The 15,790-nt window shown below is 38.0% G+C and overlaps 1 protein-coding gene across 1 annotated transcript; it reads right to left on the bottom strand.

The window, feature by feature from the left end:
* Positions 1-3,370: 3,370 nt before the first annotated feature.
* LOC127946777 (ubiquitin-like protein 7) lies at positions 3,371-11,986 on the bottom strand. Its single transcript, XM_052543535.1, has 10 exons — positions 11,800-11,986; positions 9,405-9,524; positions 9,145-9,227; positions 8,985-9,069; positions 8,849-8,906; positions 6,579-6,712; positions 6,411-6,460; positions 6,156-6,332; positions 4,719-4,828; positions 3,371-4,484 (listed from the first exon to the last, which is right to left on the bottom strand). Exons 1-10 carry the CDS (start codon positions 11,984-11,986, stop codon positions 4,331-4,333), a joined length of 1,158 nt encoding a protein of 385 aa, XP_052399495.1. The 3' UTR covers positions 3,371-4,330.
* Between the last annotated feature and the right edge of the window lie 3,804 nt (positions 11,987-15,790).

Here is a 15,790-nt window from a genome sequence, read left to right as displayed (position 1 = left end):
AGTGCAAAGCTGAATTGTATGCACCAATTACACATAAATGTATCATTTTCATAACTTTATTTGGAAAGGTCATTTGATATTGGCAGCAACAGATCCCGCCAAATTATTCTCATGTTTTCATCCTTGGTATTGACAGAATGACGGACATTATTAGTATATAGTTTGTGCTGTATAATGTAATGTGTTTTAATCATGCCTTTTATGGGAAAACAGTGTTTCTCACTCTTGCAGTGCTGCAGACATTAGCCAAAGATGTGATTCCCACTGACACAAACCACACAGCTGGGCTGGGAAGTTGCCATCAAAGAGCAGAAAAAGACATTGCATCACTGAATCTGCATCAAATCTCCACTGTACTGATGCAAATGAGAACATATGACATATTTACTTCTACAGTTTCTGAGTATGCTGTCAAACCCAGCATTACACCAAATGACATCCCCATCACTGCCACTCTGTCAGGACGAACTGTGGGGTGTTTTTGTAGAAATGTGAAACATATATGTGTTGTGCTGTAAATACTTTCAAGGTACTGTACATGATGAATGTACCAGTGTTGTAGTCGAGACCAGCTCATTCGAGTCTGAGTCAAGATTGAGTTCAGAGAGGGTTGAGTTCGAGTCAAGACCGAGAACAGAGAGGGTTGAGTTCGAGTCAAGACCGAGACCAGAGAGGGTTGAGTCCGAGTCAAGACCGAGACCAGAGAGGGTAAAGTCAGAGTCAAGACCGAGACCAGAGAGGGTAGAGTACGAGTCAAGACCGAGACCAGAGAGGGTTGAGTCCGAGTCAAGACCGAGACCAGAGAGGGTTGAGTCAGGTTCAAGACCAAGACCAGAGAGGGTTGAGTCAGGTTCAAGACTGAGACCAGAGAGGGTTGAGTCCGAGTCAAGACCGAGACCAGAGAGGGTTGAGTCCGAGTCAAGACCGAGACCAGAGAGGGTTGAGTCCGAGTCAAGACCGAAACCAGAGAGATTGGGTCCGAGTCAAGATCGAGACCAGAGAGGGTTGAGTCAGGTTCAAGACCAAGACCAGAGAGGGTTGAGTCCAAGTCAAGACCGAGACCAGAGAGGGTTGAGTCAGGTTCAAGACCAAGACCAGAGAGGGTTGAGTCCAAGTCAAGACCGAGACCAGAGAGGGTTGAGTCCGAGTCAAGACCGAGACCAGAGAGGGTTGAGTCCGAGTCAAGACCGAGACCAGAGAGATTGGGTCCGTGTCAAGACCGAGACCAGAGAGGGTTGAGTCCGAGTCAAGACCGAGACCAGAGAGATTGGGTCCGAGTCAAGACCAAGACCAGAGAGGGTTGAGTCCGAGTCAAGATCGAGACCAGAGAGGGTTGAGTCCGAGTCAAGACCGAGACCAGAGAGGGTTGAGTCCGAGTCAAGATCGAGACCAGAGAGGGTTGAGTCCGAGTCAAGACCGAGACCAGAGAGGGTTGAGTCCGAGTCAAGATCGAGACCAGAGAGGGTTGAGTCCGAGTCAAGACCGAGACCAGAGAGGGTTGAGTCCGAGTCAAGACCGAGACCAGAGAGGGTTGAGTCCGAGTCAAGACCGAGACCAGAGAGATTGGGTCTGAGTCAAGACCGAGACCAGAGAGGGTTGAGTCCGAGTCAAGACCGAGACCAGAGAGAGTTGAGTCCGAGTCAAGACCGAGACCAGAGAGGGTTGAGTCCGAGTCAAGACCGAGACCAGAGAGATTGGGTCCGTGTCAAGACCGAGACCAGAGAGGGTTGAGTCCGAGTCAAGACCGAGACCAGAGAGGGTTGAGTCCGAGTCAAGACCAAGACCAGAGAGGGTTGAGTCCGAGTCAAGATCGAGACCAGAGAGGGTTGAGTCCGAGTCAAGACTGAGACCAGAGAGGGTTGAGTCCGAGTCAAGATCGAGACCAGAGAGGGTTGAGTCCGAGTCAAAACTGAGACCAGAGAGATTGGGTCCAAGACAAGACCTAAAGAAATCTTCAAGAGTATGTCAAATGTTTGGTGGAAACAATAAAATTGGTGCCATACTCAAACAGTATATAAAATATAACATGGCATGTACACTGTATTTTACTTAACTTGATATAGGTTTAAAAAAATATCAGTTAAGGGTAAAAAGGCCACATGTCAAGGAATGTTTCTTTTTTAAGAGTCTTACTGCACACAAACTCTTTTTGCCTTTTATATGCAAACTGAATAATAGATGATGTTACAGACGTTTTAAAAATGTAATGTGTTAAGTTCATGAGACATCCTGACCTGAGTCCTGCTGCGGCTGCCTCACATTACGCTAACATCTCACGACACAAGAAAATCACCAATCATTGAACATGTCAATCATATATCAAATATTAACATACAGTAATTATCATGAAATATTTTGACTGGGACTCGAGTGGACTCGGGAATAAGTCTGATTCCTAATATGTTCAAGTCCAAGTCAATACCGAGTCAAAATGCACACAAGCCCATGACAAGACCAAGGCCATTAAAATACGGTCTCAAGACCGAGTCAGAGTCTCGAGTACTCAACACTGGTATATACATTTTTCCCCTCTCTAATGTGTGAATCAAATTGTGGGGAAATATTAATCATTTTATTATATAGAATTTTTTTGTTTTTTTGTTTTTTTGTTTACCTTTTTTAGCCAAACGCTTCCCAGTCATTTCCAACTTCAGAGTGACTCAAAAGAATCAGAATGAGCTTCATTGACAGGTATGTTTACACATACAAAGAATTTTCATGACAGAAACTTCTGCAGTGTAACAGAATGACAGCAACAGGACAAAAACAGTAAACAAAAAAAAGACAGCCTGCTCTTTAACCTCCTGTCTGTAAGCAGACTCATCACCGTCCTGAATGAGGCCAATGAGTGTGGTGTCATCTGCAAACTTCAGGAGCTTGACAGAGGGGTCTTTAGATGTGCAATCGTTGGTGTAGAGGGAGAAGAGCAGCGGGGAGAGATCACAGCCCTGAGGAGCTCCAGTGCTGATCATAAAGGTGCTGGATGTGAGTTTTCCCAGCCTTACTAGCTGCTGCCTGTCTGTCAGGAAGCTGTTGATCCGCTGACAGACGGAGGTGGGCACAGAGAGTTAGTTTGGACAGGAGGAGGTTTGGGATGATTGTGTTAAAGGCCGAGCTGAAGTCCACAAACAGGTTGCTGGTATGTCTAGATGTTGCAGAATGTAATGCACTCCCATGTTGACTGTATCGTCCACAGACCTGTTTGCTCTGTAGGCAAACTGAAGAGAATCCAGTAAGGGTCCAGTAATGTCCTGCAGGTGGCCCATTGCCAGTTTTTCAAATGACTTCATGATCACAGACGTTAGAGCCACAGGCCCGTAGTTATTTAGTCCTTTAATTGTGGATTTAGTCCAGTGCATGAAGAGCAAATTTAGAATCAGTGGGCAAGTGTTTCACTTCTACTTTTTCATCAACCAAGCAACTTGAAAGATGAACAGAAGTTATAAGGCCATGTTATATCACAAAAATGGACACTGAAATCACTAGAAAAGGTCTAAATGACAAATTGCGGCAAAGGCTTTTATAAGATGTTTGACCTGGTCATTGTCCTATAGAGTGTCCTATATCATTTGGACCTGAAGTTCATGAATAAACAACCCCATAAAAACATAACAGGTTATTGATACTGATGATAAAAGGCACATATAGATAGTTTGTTGTTTACCAATTAATTATTTAGCCTACTATTGTTTATACACAAAGCAAATAAACTGCAATCAAATCTTGTAGTAAATGCAAACTATCACTGCTTGCTTCCAAGAATATAGAAAGTATACATTTTAGTTAAAATTTAGTTTGGATATTTATTTTGCTGAAGTTGATTTTATGCACTAATTTCCATTTGAAAAGCTGTCACCTTCACCGTAACAAAGTCTATTGTTTCACTGGAAGATCAAGCTAGAGTGTGACATTTTAATTAAAAATCAGGAGGTCAAAATAAATTAAATATAACAATCGTAGATGAATCATTAAGATGCATTTGGAAAACAGAGAGGGGGATCTTCCACTTCATGCGAAGTTTAATCCTTGTACACAACTACAGAGCAACAAAATTTATGGTTTTTATCAAAGATTTTATATCCATGACAAAATAAAACTAAACAATGATTGTCTGAACATTTTACTTTACAGAGCTGAACATTGTATATCAACACAGCAGAAGTAATATATTTTAAAGTGGGCCCTAAACAGCTGATAGCACTGCATTTAGTGTACATATCTAAAAAAATAAAAGACAAATATGCATTTAAAAATAACTCAAATAGGTAGTTCAAGTATTGAATGTGTAGTGGTAAATCAAATGCCTTGGTTGTAACATCACAATAACGATTTACTTCAGAGAAGTGATTGGTGCGCCTCCGGCGAATATGAGCTCCAGGCCCGCTTGGATGTCTCCGCCGGTGGCCTGCAGGGCTCTCAGGATGAGCTCCTCATCACGGATGCCCATGTCCCGCAGCTGCTGGAGCTGCGACTGCCACTGATTCGACACATTATCAAACAGAGACACTCCAGAATCAGTAATGCCACTTTAATAAAGAAAATTATATTGTGATCAGACTTTGCTGCATATAAAAAGGAACAGGATGCATGCAAATCAAGCTGTGCTACCTGTCATAGGAAGAATGCACGCATTTTCTGCGACATCTCTATTTGAGATGTTTGAAGGGCTGATGACGGAAACTATAAAGATGATTCTGTTTTTCGGGTGGTTACTCACATGCAGGCTGGACATGCTGGACACCTGCAGGGCCTGCTGCAGTGCCTGGTTAAACAGATCGTTGGTTATAGGAGTGCCTGCAGGGACTGTGGACACTCCTGAAGAGGGAGCCTGTCACAAAGATTTTAGTTTTTTAAATTAGTGTATGCAAATCGAAAAAATTATTACAATTTAACTGATGTTTAAATTCCAGGTGATAACAATTATTATTATTATATAATTTATGTATTAATTATTATGTTAACTAGTTCTGAATTTAATGGGTCACGACATAATTTTCAACTAAAAACTGAAAACTCTGCTGAGTTTGGATGTTTTACAAGACAACAGAGTTTTAGGGGGCTGAAAAATGGAAACTTTAAAAAATGGGTTTTAAAGGGCAAGTTTTTGAAAATGATACCATTACCATCCCAGTATAAACTACAAAACCATGTGATGTCACGCACTTGTGTATTAAATGTGACCCTGGACCTCAAAACCAGTCTTAAGTCGCTGGGGTATATTTGTAGCAATAACCAAAAATACATTGTATGGGTCAGAATTATTGATTTTTCTTTTACGCCAAAAATAATTTGGATATTAAGTAAAGATCATGTTCCATGAAGATATTTTGTAAATTTCCTAATGTAAATATATTAAAAGTTAATTTTTGATTAGTAATATGCTTTTCTAAGAACTTCATTTGGATAACTTCAAAGGCGATTTTCTCAATATTTATATATTTTTTTCACCTTCAGATTCCAGATTTTCAAATAGTTGTATCTCGGCCAAATATTGTCTGATACATTGATGCTAATAAACCATACATCAATGGAAAGCTGTTAAATATTACATGTACAGGAAGTATTTTTAAATTCATGGTTTTAAAATGTAACTTAATTTTGGGGTCAGAAAGATAAAGGAAATTAATACTTTTATTTATTAAAGATGCATGAAATTGATAAAAAAGTGAGAGTAAAGACATTTATAATGCTACAAAAGATATGGGGGGATTAATCATGATATTCATGAATGATTTCGATGAAGGATCATGTGACACTGAAGACTGGAGGAATGATGCTGGAAATTCAGCTTTGATCACAGGAATAAATGTCATTTTAAAATATATTCAAACAGAAAACACTTATTGTAAATTTGTCATAATATTTCACAATATTACTGTTTTTACTGTATTTTTTGATCCAATGAATGCAGCCTTGGCGAGCAGAAGAGACTTCAAAAACATAAATACAATTATTTTACACCAAACATTTACCATCTATAAATAGTTTTTACAACCATGAAACGTAGTCTTTTAAATTTGATAAAGTACAAACATTGATAATCTATATATAGATATAGATATATATACTTATATACTTATATATATATATATCTTGTACATTGATACTCTGGGTGGACAGTCATGTGCAGTGTACTCTGCTGAAGTGTCCTCTACCTGGTTTCCTGTAGCTGGTGTAGCAGCGCTGCTCTCAGGGGTGCTGGCGAGGGCCAGAGCGGTGGCCAGCTCACTTTGAGTGATGGGTCTGGGGCCCACAGCGCCGTTATAGCCGAGCGAAGCTGGCCTCATGCCACCCAAACCACTAGCAATAGTGGACGGCCCACCGCGATTCCCCTACAGATGATAAACTGGCTTAGGATCCAATACTGTTAATGCACTATTCCTAATGAAGAACAGTAAATCATCACAAACCAACTGGAAGTCCTCCTCATCATCAGACATGCCTTCAAAGAGGAAACCTCCTGGGAAAAAAAAAAAAAAGTTATGCATGAAAACTACTATGGATCTCCAAAATAACCCATCACATTATGTAAATGGTTTGCAATTTTTCACTTAAATTGTGTTTTAATGGACACCCACCTGGCATGTCACTAAAAGAGCTAGAAGACACATTTCTAGAGGAGCTGGCGCTCTGTTGGGGCGGCACGCTGCCAGCCACCGAGTGCAGCACCAGGATGATGGCATTTACCAGCGCCGGGTGGGAATTGGCCAATCTGGTGAGACAGTTAAGCTCAGGGTATCATTTGCTTTAATCCAAAGTGCACCACGTGATTCAAATGTCACATTCGGAGACAATTAAACCTCGGATTCAATGGAAGTCAAAACAATATTGTGTTCACAACACATCGTTTTAAAAATGATGATTAATTATTATGAAGACACACAGTACCAGACAAACGTGACTGCTCATGATTAAAGGTGCCATAGATTTGATACCATATTTTAAATTATTCTCTGATGTCCCTAGAGAGTGTATGTGAAGTTTTATCTCAAAATACCCCACAGATTATCTTTTATAGCTTGTTGGAATTGCCACTTTTGGGTATGAGCCAAAACGGGCTGTATTTTGTGCTTGTCCCCTTTGAAAATGAGCTGATGCTCCCGCCTCACTTCTCAGACGAGTGTGGAGCTTCAAGAGCACATGCTCGCAGACATACCACAGATGTTACGATTTAACTGTTGGTGACCGTGTTACTGACCTCACATTGCTTCCAAACGCAATTTTTAACTACCACATTCCTACTCGCCATCATTCTGGTAGCACGTGAAGGCAGCATTAGTGAAAACAGGCAGAGACAATGGTAGCTTTAGCCACATTAGCCTTACAGTGAGACAAGAAGCTCTTTTGGAAAACAAAATATGATACATGATGCTTACTTTGTCTGGAGTCTGGATGTTTGCGCACGAAGCGTTGGTATCTATCCCTCTTTCAGAAGCAAATGACCCTTGTTTGTTAGGCATTCGAGTACGGTATGAAATGTTAGCACAAACGTATAGGACTATTCCATTTTTTATTTTATTTTTTCTGGACATTTCCTTCGAAAATGAAATTTAACCACCGTGTCCTCAGCGGTCTATGGAGACTCCTTTATCCATAGGTTCATCCCAACACATGACACCTTTAATGGCTTTTTGATGCTGACATTGTATCTCCAGCAACTACAGCAAGAGAACAGTAATGGCGGACCGCTGCTTTTCACTCAGGGCTGTGTATATGCTAACAGGGCGGAGAGCGTCACAAATGGATGGGACTTACACCGACTATGATGTCATAAACGTGAGAAACCTGGAACTGCTCGTGTGGAGAGACTGTTTCTGATTTTTTGGAATTATAAAACAATGAGTGGGTGGATTTTTACCATTATAGGCTGGTTGTTTTCACACACTGCGGCCACACAACTGTGCTCAAGCACCTTATAAAAGTGATTTTTGCATTCTGTGTCACCTTTAAATCTTAAATTAGACAAATATAAATTCTACCTAAATATAAATGATTAAAATAATTTATTGTATTAGTATTAGTATTATTTCAACATCGATTAATAATAATAACATTAAAACATTAACATAAAAGCATCACTATTATTAGAAGTAGTAGCAGTAGTGGTAGTAGTAGTTGTAATATTAAGTATAATTAAATAATGTTACTGATTAATTAATAATAAAAACATTCATGTATTTATTATTATTATTTTACTGTTATATATTATTATTTTATACTTATTTTTATTATTAAATTACAAAATGTATTTATTTATTATTTATATTAGTTGATAAATTACTGTTATTACATAATTACCAGTTAATAATAACATTATTGATTTTTTATTATTATTATTATTATTATTATTATTATTATTATTTTACTATTATTATTTTACATATAACATGATGATGATCACATGATTGTTAATTATGTTTATTAATTGCTATATATATTAATATTGATTCATAAATAAACAATAACATGACTGGTTTATGACTATTGATGGTGTTTTTCTTAATGATAGTAATATTAACATCTATTATTATTAAAATTACTAATAAGAAAAAACTAATATAATAATTATTATAACAATTGCTAATTATTATTATTATTATATTACTATTATTAGTTCATTAATAATAAAAATGACTGATTTATGAATGTTGTTTTGCTTTGTTTTTATATAACACATTATTTATTATTTTTGTTGTTGTTGTTGTTTTATTATTAATACTACTAATAATAATAATCATTATTATTTGTTTGTTTGTTTATTCATTCATTTATTTATTTATGGATGAGCTGGAGCAGCTCATGAAGGAAAAGCAGCTATTTCTTGTTGTATGTAATGATGCTCACTTACGTGTCAAGCATGTTTGGGTCCGTGAATTGCATGAAGAGGTCTTTGTCTTGAAGAACCCCTAAAAATGTAGACAATAAAGTTGAAGTTTTCAAAACGCCTCACACACATCACATATCACTTCTGCCTGTAAACATACCTAGAGCCACAGGATCGCTGCTCAGCCCAGGTGTCGCCACGATGATCTGGTAGAGGGATTCCTCAAAGTTCAGCATCTTGAACACCTGGAATGAGTAAACAGCTACTTGAATATGTTCCCAGGGATCCAGCAGTGAATCTGTATGCTGGTCTAATTCTACTGAGTCTCTGTATGCATTGCTGGTGTGAAGAGCTGCCTGCAAGACACGAAACTCCCTCATAGCTGCAACCTTGTCCACTGGCTCTATAGAAGAACATTGAGGAAGAAATAATGGACTGTATTCAGGGTGCATTTTTGTCTTTTTGGAGCTTGCCAGTGTCCATCTGTACATCATTTCATTTGTATGGAAAAAAGAGCAGCATGAACATTCTGCCTGATGTCTCTTTTTGTGTTCCACTGCAGAACGTAAACACGACTCACCGGGATGGATCTCAGGTTCTGGCCGGGACTTTCTCAGGATGTGCACAGTGGATCCCGACTGAATCCCATAGGACTCCAGAGTCAAGTCATCCTTTAACTTTCTTTCACAGTACACTAATTCTGTAATACATGAAGATAATGGGAAAACCGTTTGCAAACTTGTCAAGATTCCTCAAGGGGTTATTCCTAGAAATTTGATGCATTTGAAATTTGGTAATGATTATTTATGAAAGGATGTAATGCATTGTAACCAGTGGCATAGACAGGGGAGGGGCCATGGGGACTTCCCAGTGTTCCAGCACCTTCTATGTGTCTGTCACTCAAAAAAAGTCTTTCAGCTTAGATTTGAATAATACTTACACTAGCTCCGCCCACCATCGTGTGAATCAGCTATTAAAAACTTCAAAAGACAACCAAATTTTGTCATCCTCAGTGGTGAAGATGGTAAAACCTCTGTCATGTTCTTTTTGATGTGATCGACCCGGGTTTGAATCTGCCTAATGGCGAACTTTTTTCTCCCTTTTCAAATTACATCAGAAATGCATTTATTTTCAATGAAAATGAAAGAAATAATCAAAAAGTTGACAATAAACCATCGGTTAGGGTAGGTGTAGGAGGGCTTTATTTGTTGAGATTTTTACTTGTAGTCCAATGGTTGTGAGTTCGAGTCTCAGGCTGGCAGGAATTGTAGTTGGGGGTAAGGAATGTACAGCGCTCTCTCCCGCCTTCAATACCACGACTTAGGTGCCCTTGAGCAAGGCACCGAACCCCCAACTGCTCCCCGGGCGCCGCAGCATAAATGACTGCCCATTGCTCTGTGTGTGTGCACTTTGGATGGGTTAAATGAAGAGCAATAATTCTGTGTATGGGTCACCATACTTGGCTGTATGTCATGTCACGTCAATAAGGTGGCATAAACATATAAACACGTCGAAATGGACCGTATTCATAAAAAGAAATTTGGTGTAGTAGGCCTGCACAAATCACAACCCGAACATGACCACCGCGACCTCAAACTTCATTCATTGCATCTTGCAGTTGATGGAGATTTGTGCGATGCACATCCAAGGGCACGAAGCTCCCGTTCCACCACATCCCAAAGCTGATCTATTGGGTTGAGATCTGGTGATTGTGGGGGCCATTTTAGTACAGTGAACTCATTGTCATGTTCAAGAAACCAATTTGAAATGATTTGAGCTTTGTGACATGGTGCATTATCCTGCTGGAAGTAGCCATCAGAGGATGGGTACATGGTGGTCATGAAGGGATGGAGATGGTCAGAAACAATGCTCAGGTTGGCCGTGGCATTTAAACGATGCCCAATTGGCACTAAGGGACCTAAAGTGTGCCAAGAAAACATCCCCCACACCATTACACCACCACCACCAGCCTAATGGATCCATGTTCTCATTCTGTTTACGCCAAATTCTGACTCTACCGTCTGAATGTCTCAACAGAAATCGAGAATCTTCAGACCAGGCAAGTGAGGCAACATTTTCCAGTCTTCAACTGTCCAAATTTGGTGAGCTCATACAAATTGTAGCCTCTTTTTGCTATTTGTAGTGGAGATGAGTGGTACCCGGTGGGGTTTTCTGCTGTTGTAGCCCATCCGCCTCAAGGTTGTGCGTGTTGTGGCTTCACAAATGCTTTGCTGCATACCTCTGTTGTAACTAGTGGTTATTTCAGTCAAAGTTGCTCTTCTATCAGCTTGAATCAGTCGGCCCATTCTCCTCTGACCTCTAGCATCAACAAGGCTTTTTCGCCCACAAGAACGCCGCATACTGGATGTTTTTCCCTTTTCACACCATTCTTTATAAACCCTAGAAATGGTTGTGCGTGAAAATCCCAGTAACTGAGCAGATTGTGAAATACTCAGACCGGACCATCTGGCACCAACAACCATGCCACGCTCAAGATTGCTTAAATCACCTTTCTTTCCCATTCTGACATTCAGTTTGGAGTTCAGGAGATTGTCTTGACCATGACCACACCCCTAAATGCATTGAAGCCACTGCCATGTGATTGGTTGGTTAGATAATTGCATTGATGAGAAATTTAACAGGTGTTCCCAATAATCCTTTAGGCGAGTGTATATTAGAACACAAACTAGTATAACACAAACAGATCCCAAGGAAATCCAAGTATACAGTATATTGATATAACAACGGAATACTTACCTTTGATTATGAACTATTAGTACAAAAATAAATAAGTACTACAGTCTAATCAATAGATATTGAAATTAAAAAGATAGTCACCAAATAAATATAATAACTAATAAGCACTAATAAAATAATCATAAAATGATTCATGTTTAATGGCTCTAATCAGTTTATCAATACTGTAATAATCTGAAGTGTGACAGTATTAATGCCAAGCTGTCATTATATGTTACCTATGAGCTCAGGATCTGGTATGGCATCTGGGATCTGAGCTGAGACCAGCTGCTTGAGAGTGGAGACCCGATACTCTCCGGGAGGAACATCTCCAGGCTCATCAGTGTCGGGGAACTGCAGCACGGATTTGGGAAGAGAAGGCTGATCCAGTAGCTTGAGAGACAGACGCCACTCTGAGAACGCCATCGGTCTTATGCACGCACTGGAGATGATGTGCTGTCTTTGGCAACGCACAGAAATTACCACTATACCTGTCAATCTTGTAAACGCAATCTGTCTTTGAAATAAATAGTATTAGTATCATGCGGCTGTTTTCGGCTGTGGCCATGACGTCACGCAGGAAAGATTGCGGTTCTGGGAATTTGGGAGTTTTCTTGATGTGTGTACAGATTGTAGTAGTCGCTTATGAACAGAGAGGGCAGTGCACTAATTTAGATAGGTGTCAAGGCAACTCTTCTCATCTCTATTTATTTTAACTTAAAAATAGTTTTTACTGACATAAAAAAGAAACTAAAATGTATAAATATGTTTATATATATATATATATATATATATATATATATATATATATATATATATATAAAACAAATAATACAAATATAATAAAATGCAAACAATTTTAATTTTAAACAAAATTACTTAATATTTGAATTAACATGATCATTACTTGAAATAAAATAAACATTACCAGCAATTAAAAAGAAATGACATATATATAAAAAACCCATAAGCATATTTTATTTCAGCTATAGTTTAAAGTAAAATTACAAACACACAACAAGATGACCAAACATGGAAAATAATATTTAATAATAATAATTTCAGTCAAGTTATTTAAAGCCATTTAAGTATTTACTTCGAAGTAAATACTTAGCAAATACTTAGCAGTTTGTCATTTTTGCTCGTCAACACTTGTGTAGTTACGTCATCTACCAGTGTTGGCTAACTAAAACATACTGACTAGCCAAATGTTAACTTTTTGCTAGTAAATCAAGCTGTTCAACAATCTAATAATGATAAATTAGCAGTTCGGATCAGCTAGATATCAAATAATACCATTTACCACCTAATTACTTGGTATTTCAAAGATAGCATTATAGTAATAATCTTGTATCAATGATTGTTTGTTTTATTCATTCAATCCTTTCCACTATGATCAGTTCTTTCAATTCCAAGCTCTCGTATCCATCAGTTCCCATTTTTACTAGTCAGGGTTTTAGTGAGGTAGGACTGTGTTTGTGCTGTCACGCTGTTATTCGCTATGACAGATGGTCTCTTGGCTGGATATGCTTCTCTTCACTGAGCTCCTCCACTCGGTGCAGCACGCCTGACAGCGCCTGAGGGGATCAGGACACACCAGTTATGACAGGGATAGAGGAAGCGTCCAGACATTTCACACCCTGCGAAGAGACGCCCTGTTCAGCCAGAGCCGGTGGAACATGGCTCCGCTACAAAGGGACATCACTTTGGGCTTGTTTAAAGATCAAGACAAGTCTGAAAGTCTGTGCCGTGTAGATTAGAGGATCGGTGCCTGCTTCCAAACAGTGAGTGACCACTCAGACTTTAGTCATTCTGAAGTGGAAATCAGACGTCCCCATTGTAACAGGAGACGTTTTTTACATTTTACTTCTGAATAATGTCTATATCCTCTGGTTTGACAAGCCATACTCTAATTACAACGTTTGATGAATATCATGCACACAGGTTTTATTAGCTTGTGGAAATTAAAAGACTCATGGAACATGCATAAACACACACAAAATAAATAAATAAAATTATTATTAATAATAATAATAATTAAACCACAGGATGTTTTCAATTAAACTAGTCGTAGAACAAAGGTAACCAGTTATGATATACATAATACATATCAGTGCATGTCAATTTTAATGTAAAAATAAATGTGCATGAAAAAGCTCATGTCATTTGCTCTCATACAAATCTGCTTTCCTTATTTGATAATAAAAAATAAAATAAAAAAAAACTGGAATACGCAAGAAAGTGATGCTTGCTAATTTTTTGAGAAAAGCTGGATCATAATTTTCTGCATCAGAATGAATCATAAAAATCTGTCTCAGAGAAAATTTTATGAATCAAAAGGAGTTGTTTATTGTATTTGGCATCTTTATGGAGTTGCAAGTCATTTTTAAAGATATTTTACCTAATAGATAGATAATTTACCATTTTTATGTTTTTGAAAAAAAGCCTCATATATTATTTCAATTTAAAAGACAAATTAAAATGGTTCATATTAAAAAGTACATACATATACAGTACATATAGTTTTGATGACAATTTTTTTGTTATCTTGTCAAATGTGAGAATTTTGTACATATTGGTTGTTGTCTCAAGAGAAAATCCTGAAATGCAGAAGATTTAAGAGAAAAAGTATCTGTATAATAATCTGTTCTTCGCATAATCTCATAGCTGTTGACTGTTGCGTTCTTTTTGAAGCTTGGATGTTGCCATCCTTGAAACTAGCCCTTTTCTCAGTCACAGTACTGTATGGAAAGTATAAGAGGCTGAGGAATGGATTCTTTAATTAGATTAATTCGGCTAAAGACGGTGTCTGCAGATGTCTGATGAGAATTGAATATAAGCATTCTAAAGAGCCTAGAAACCCACATTAAGGGATGGTTATTTATGGAATGAATTAACATTAGGTGTCAATCAGGAAACCCAATGAATAAGGGAGAAGCTAATGGGTTTGATTACAAGCGACCCATTAAAACTTTTGTCCCAGTCTGGCCCCATGTGCATGAAGAGATTAGTGACTGGGATTCAACTAATGCAATGTCATTATCTTCATAAGCAAGCTTAATATCATGAGGGGCCTTGCCCAATGATGCCACAGTTATCATTATTAACCTAACACAGGGTTAGGTTATAGGAAAGTTTCTGTTTTAGTAAGTTTCTATACAACCAATTTAGCTTTATAACATGGTACATTACATTTCATAGCTCAAGTTCTTGTAACTGAACTATGGAAGTCAGTCTACGCCATGAGAAAAAATAAAAATAAATAAAAAAGTCATTCTATTATAATATAAAAAAGGTAGTTCTCACTATTGTGAGTATAGTATCTCATGGTCCTGAATTTTGTCTCACAATTGCAATTATATATCTCACAATTCTGACTTTTTTCTCACAACTGCAATTTTATATCTCACAATTTTCCTTGCAGTTGTGAATTTATATCTCAAAATTCCAACTTCTTTCCACACAATTTTGAATTTATATCTGAAAATTCCGACTTGTTTCCTTGCAATTTCAAAAGCATATTTCCCAATTCCTACTTTTTTGCACAGAAAAATTATTATATTAAAAAAAGTGAAAAATAAGGTCAAGAAAAGTTAAAAATATGGATGAATAAATTAGAAAGATCAACAGCATTTTGAAAATAGATGAATTTTCATTTCATGCTGACTCTATTCCAAAGCCTAATTTTCAATTTATCAAATGTTCTCTGTGCTTTTTTCCCATTCAAACTACTGAGATCAGCAAGGTCAGTGTGGGTGTAAAGATGTTTACACCATGTCAGCATGTAGTCTGAAACAGCTGTCTTGTAGAGCTCCATGTTCTGTCACAGGACTGACTCTCACAGAGCAGGTCTCAGCTCAAACAGTTTCAGGAGCAGAGCCACATTGAGCCGCGTTGAAAGACCTTGCCATGGAAGCAACTTCTGCAGTCTACCAAATATAATTACTATTGTGTGCAACCATTTTAATAGCAACTTCAATAATCCAGTATCAGTAGAAAGGAACCCCTAGTGGAAGGAAATATGACAAAAGCAGCATGAACAGGAGGCTGGTTATAATGTATTTTGGTTCAAAAGGGAAGACTCTGTAAGCAATATGCAAAATTATTAAACAACAATTGCTATTTCTGTCTGAGCTGACCATAAAATAAAAATACTGCAGCATTACCTAACACACACACAGACACACACACGCATATACATATATATATATATATATATATATATATATG

The sequence above is a fragment of the Carassius gibelio genome, chromosome A25 (assembly GCF_023724105.1).
Source record: "Carassius gibelio isolate Cgi1373 ecotype wild population from Czech Republic chromosome A25, carGib1.2-hapl.c, whole genome shotgun sequence".
Taxonomy (NCBI): domain Eukaryota; kingdom Metazoa; phylum Chordata; class Actinopteri; order Cypriniformes; family Cyprinidae; genus Carassius; species Carassius gibelio.
The sequence above is the reverse complement of the archived record's forward strand: the minus strand, read 5'-3'. Positions and strand labels throughout refer to the sequence as shown.

Bases quoted from the DNA above. Each gene is read 5' to 3' on its own strand.
- LOC127946777 (XM_052543535.1), bottom strand. From the start codon at position 11,986: ATGGCGTTCTCAGAGTGGCGTCTGTCTCTCAAGCTACTGGATCAGCCT. The intron at 9,525-11,799 runs GTAACATATAAT...CATGTATTACAG, and splicing joins ACCAGATCCTGAGCTCATAG to AATTAGTGTACTGTGAAAGA. The intron at 8,907-8,984 runs GTATGTTTACAG...CTACATTTTTAG, and splicing joins CAGCGATCCTGTGGCTCTAG to GGGTTCTTCAAGACAAAGAC.